Source organism: Sphaeroforma arctica, assembly GCF_001186125.1.
Source record: "Sphaeroforma arctica JP610 unplaced genomic scaffold supercont1.1266, whole genome shotgun sequence".
Classification (NCBI taxonomy): Eukaryota; class Ichthyosporea; order Ichthyophonida; genus Sphaeroforma; species Sphaeroforma arctica.
Genome location: NW_014039292.1, coordinates 11,169 through 16,459, shown reverse-complemented (window position 1 = coordinate 16,459; position 5,291 = coordinate 11,169). Strand labels below are relative to the sequence as shown.

The 5,291-nt window shown below is 42.4% G+C and overlaps 1 protein-coding gene across 2 annotated transcripts in view; it reads right to left on the bottom strand.

The window, feature by feature from the left end:
* Positions 1 to 876: 876 nt before the first annotated feature.
* SARC_10486 overlaps positions 877 to 5,291 on the bottom strand; it is a 5,096-nt gene continuing 681 nt past the window's right edge. Inside the window, exons 2-7 of one of the 2 annotated variants that reach the window (XM_014295472.1) lie at positions 5,172 to 5,223; positions 3,508 to 3,602; positions 2,830 to 2,951; positions 2,219 to 2,337; positions 1,504 to 1,800; positions 877 to 1,133 (exon numbers count right to left, since the gene is read on the bottom strand). In XM_014295472.1, the coding sequence (XP_014150947.1) occupies positions 1,079 to 1,133; positions 1,504 to 1,800; positions 2,219 to 2,337; positions 2,830 to 2,951; positions 3,508 to 3,602; positions 5,172 to 5,223 (740 nt within the window). In that variant the 3' untranslated portion in view covers positions 877 to 1,078. The remainder of the gene's footprint in view (positions 1,134 to 1,503; positions 1,801 to 2,218; positions 2,338 to 2,829; positions 2,952 to 3,507; positions 3,603 to 5,171; positions 5,224 to 5,291) is intronic. The other variant, XM_014295471.1, reaches the window with a different exon arrangement.

Genomic DNA, 5,291 nt, shown 5'->3' with positions numbered 1-5,291 from the left:
AGACATAAGCGTTTACTACTATAAGAGATGCAAGGCAAAAGCGTTTAATACTATAATAGAGATGCAAGGCCTTAACGTTTACTACTATAATAGAGATGCCAGGCATAGGCTTACTGTCGTATAAGGTGATTCAAGACCTGGAGGTTTACCCGCTATGCAAGAGAATACAAGACCCATCGCCTTAAATTATATAAGAGGATCCTAGGCATAGATTTATACTACTGTACAAACGGATGCAAGGCTTAGCGGCATACTACTATATAAGAGGATGCAAGGTATATATAGTTATATTCCGATGGCAGAGCGCACTAGTTGCGTTATGCAGAATGAAAAGAAAGAAAAAATTCGAAAACAATCTCGTCTGTGATATATAAACTAATGCTACACATTACATTAAAACCAGGTCAAAGCAAGGGCATCACGTGAAACTCATAGAACGTCTTGTAAATAAATTTTAAAAACAATCTTGTCTGTGATATAAACTAATGCTACACAATACACATAGAACGTCTTCTAAATGAATTTAAACATTTCGTCTGTGATATAAAATAATGCTACAGAGTACATTAAAACTAGTTGCGAAGTGGTACAGCGTGAAAGATTCGCCATGCTGAACCCATTGAAATTGGCCAACTAATTAGCAACTTCCAGCCCACTAATAATGGAGACTACTGATTAGTATACTATATACTGGACACAGAATAACTAAGCGGCTGAGCGTTGGAACGTCTCATCTTAGTGAAAGTGTCTAATTAGTGCCTAACTAATTACTAACTTGCGTGTTTTACAGACCACCGATTAGTATACTGAAGACTGGACACACAGATCAACCATGAGCGACTGAGCGTGGGAACGTCTCACCTCTACTTCATTTCCCTCATCTATCTTATCAGACACTCCCAGCTCACCAACCAGGATGCCTTCACAGGCCTTGTGAACGGTACATTCAGATATGTTTATTGATTATGCCCAACCGTGTAGTCTCTCTAAAGGGCGACTAAACCAAATGTTCGCAATAGCCATCACACGATAAGTCTATTCTTGTATATGCTCCTCACTCAACATTATATTTGTGTATCTACTCGTCTGCGAGTTCGGCGTCCGCCGCCTTGTCCTCGGCGTCATTTGAATCTCTACAGTTGACATTGGATGTAAAGTACAAAACTAGAGTTTATAGAAGCGGTCGCACTGGTAGGTCAAGTTATATCCATCAAACATGAAGCAAAGACACATTGAGGTGTACCATACTGCTCGCCGAACTAGCCAAAACCCCTTTCCCGGCACCAGGCAACCAGTAAAGGAGCCAAGGCTAAGGGAGCTCCGATCATATAGTCTACTTATAGCACCACGTATCATAGATACATATTCTATTCTAAATATAAGTATAACAGCATGCACCGCATATAGATAGTCTATTTACAGCACCACATATCATAGATACATATATTCGACTTCTAATTATAAGTATAACAACATCCACCACTCTTGGCTTAAGATTCTTACCTGACAGGCGAGCGTGAGCGTGAACGCGAGCGGCTGTGCGACCTCGAGCGTGAACGCGACTTGGACTTCTCACGGGGCGCAGGCGACTTGGACGACTCTTTGACATCCTTCCTGGCTGGGGATCTAGATCTAGATCTGGACTTGGATCTGCTCCTAGATCTGGAGACACTCTTGCGGCCGCGGCTGCGATCCCTCCTTGGCGATCTAGATCGCGAGTATGACGGTGAACGTCTGCGATCACGTCCACGGCCACGAGATCTGGATCTACTGCGTGATCGCCGACGCTCATCTCTTCTACTTTGGAAAAGGAAGGAGAAAATGTCGAATGAGGTATAGACTCGGATCATACTAGATATTAAGGTTTAGGGTTAGACTCTATCATACTATGTATCGGCTAGGTATGGTATATGGAGAGCAAGTAGATATATACTCGTGTACAGGAACACACAAAATGCTTAAAAATCAAACACATCTTATATTGAAACAAATCCATACACACATATCACTAGCATAAATCTACAAACGTAAATCACTTGTAATCGTACGTCGGACTAACCATCCAATGTATGATGATACACCCACGCTTATATATATATATTCAATATGCAAACACACACATATATACAGTTATGAGGATACAAAAACACACACACATACATAGTTATAAGGATAAAAAACACACACACATACATAGTTATAAGGATAAAAAACACACCTGCTGCCGCCGCCTCGGCCACCACCGTCAAATCGGCCACTGCGTGCTTTGTTACGCAATCCCGCGTCCCAATCCAACCGAATACGACGCCCGTCAATGTTCTCTCCTTGCAAATCATCCTACAATACACATGGCAACCAAAAAGGTATAAGCATGCCGATGTGAATCATCCTACAGTACAGCACAACCAAGTAAAATTATATATATATAATTAATAAACAACGCATAGTAGAATAAAGGATAATCATTCTAAAATACACTAAACAGCTTAGGATATTAGATACAGAGGTAGACACGATATGTGTGCGGATGTTGTAATGATTACCCATTATGGATAAACCAGAACACATTTTCGATGGTGGATACTACCAGTGTATGCTTATATAGACTTATGTCCTTGGGACATATATATTTCTACATACATAAATACAGCTAAAACAAATAAAAATACAGGAATCAGTTACAAACGCACATGAGAACAAACAGTCAAAGCCATTGTGACCATACCTTCACACACACTAACAACTTCAGACACGGTAACATAAACGCAAACAAACCAACACCCCACTATACACTAACGATCGAGTGAGTGAACAAACAGACACACTTACAAAAGCGTCCTCGGCATCGCGACGGTCCTCAAAGGTAACGAACGCAAAGCCCTTGTTCTGCCCAGTCTCTCTGTCGTACGTTACCGTGAGCGATGCAATGCGACCATAGCGGTCGAACATATCTGTGTGCGCAGAAGACAGATGCATGCATGAGCCAAAAGGGTGGCGGTATGTAGTTTCGTTGCTGATTCTTTATCGCACGAGAAAATGCGCTTAATATAATATAATATATATATGTATTGAATAAAAGTTGTGCGATGTGAATTTAAAGGTGTCTACAATTCTGCGCGAAGCGGTGTTGCCTATGCACATACTCAATTGCTCAGGTATACTATCACAGGCAAAAACATAACAACCTCGGCAAACTATATCAATAACACCCACTTCAATGAAAGACACTGTATCTATCCACATAAAACGTATCGTGCAGCAACTTCGGTACACCTAAACACATTCCCGAAAAACCCTAGAACGTTACTTTGTATACCTAATTATCCACATTAGCCCTATTTATCTAATCATCCTGGTGGCCTGGTATATCGTACCTTAAGAGGCCCTCTTATACATAGACACTCAGATACTTGAATCAGACGGTCACGGATATATATTAGAGTTCCGCAGGGGCCCCTGTATCTCTATCCCATATATAATGCACCGATTAGTGTGTGCAGGGCATACCTTCGACCTCACGCTCGCGCCATCTGTACGGGATGCCGCCGACATACAGTGAAGTGGTGTGTCTAAGCGCATCCTCCTCCTCGGGGGATATGTATCTATAACCAAAGAGAATGGAGGTCTGTTAGAACACACAGGTGAGCATTTATGCATACGTACCGAACTGCAGTCGAGCTCTGGATACCTCCGGTTGTGTAAGTGTATATGAGCAGCTGAATGGGAACCGTGGGAATCATTTCGATCGGACCTACTGCACCCACATACACCTCGGGAATGTTGTACAAAGTACCGAAGTGATAGACATGGTCTCCTCGAAAACAGGACTAGAGAACGAATCGGCTGCTATGTTCCGCTTATGGTATCGGTGCATTGCGATGGTTGCTATGGACAACCCCGGCACTCAGCATATAGGGTAGATAGATCATCCAGCATCGGTATAGTGTATAGTATACGGTGGATAGACCATCAAGCATCCGTAAAGTGTATAGTATATGGTAGATAGACCATCAAGCATCCGTATAGTGTATAGTGATTCCAGTTACCGATACGTTCCCCTGTGATCCGCCAAGTCACCGAACGCCTCAAAGCTATATGCGGTGGATACCTCACAGCAACGCCGCTGCTACCAAGTGCTAACGAGAGCAGCATGTGCTATATAACACATACGGATACGGATACAATAACAGGTTGCGCATATAGGCAGATAGCGTTTAACCGTATCGACAGAAGCTGCACATATAACGCCGAGTGAGAAACGGATTGGCGCATTTCCGCGAATATTACAGTATGTACCTAGCAAGATAGCACACATGGAAAGGACAAGTCCTCTCTGAGATCCGTCACATCATATCGACCCACATTCCGCATCGACTCTCGCTAAAATCAACATCCCCAATCCCGAATTTCCACACAACATCAACAATTTGCATCTTCAACTCTGCTTCAACTCTACATTCTGACTCTATCTAAATCGCATCTGCCCATAGCCCAATCGCGTTCGTTCTCTCTACAGAGCTGCGAGTGTATTGACGTATACATGCGTGTTTAATGTATGTACACAAACACTCCTACATCCCAAAAGGATGGCATCCGCCTCGGATCGCAATACATAACCACTCTCATTGCAAATAGCTGCGGATTTGTTTGCATATACACCCCATACCATATATAAACAAATCACAATGACATTCGTGCATCTGTACACAAACCTGCGCTGTTTACCCAGGTGATCTTGCGCGAACGAACCATACACTGACCGATCACTATGAGCCACAACAGGCACATACGAGTAGAACCTACTCGGCGAGTACATTCGAAGGCTTTTAACAGATAGATAGCCAGAAGAATGAATTACCATATATATATAGCCTGCTCACGAGAATAATAACCGCGAAAGAATGGAAACAAGAAGAGACGTGAACAATGATCTATAATATAACTTATTCATAATATACATATATACATGTATATATCACTATCATTTAGGTGACCACAACAGCGTACCTGATTAAATGATTGACCAGCAGGCACGCCAGTGGCCCACAAGATGCATGGATCCAGCACAAGCACACAAACACCAATATTACAGTCACTGTCTCGTCTTAAAACGCAATCAACGAAAATTTCGACAGAAAACATGTATATATAAAAATTCTCGTTTTACATACCGACCACCTCGGCCACCACCACGACTACCACCGCCTCCTCCATAGCTTCGACCTAATGTGTGAATAGAAGTGCCTTTGAGACTACATGCGACGCGTATTTGAAATGCGACTCATATATAT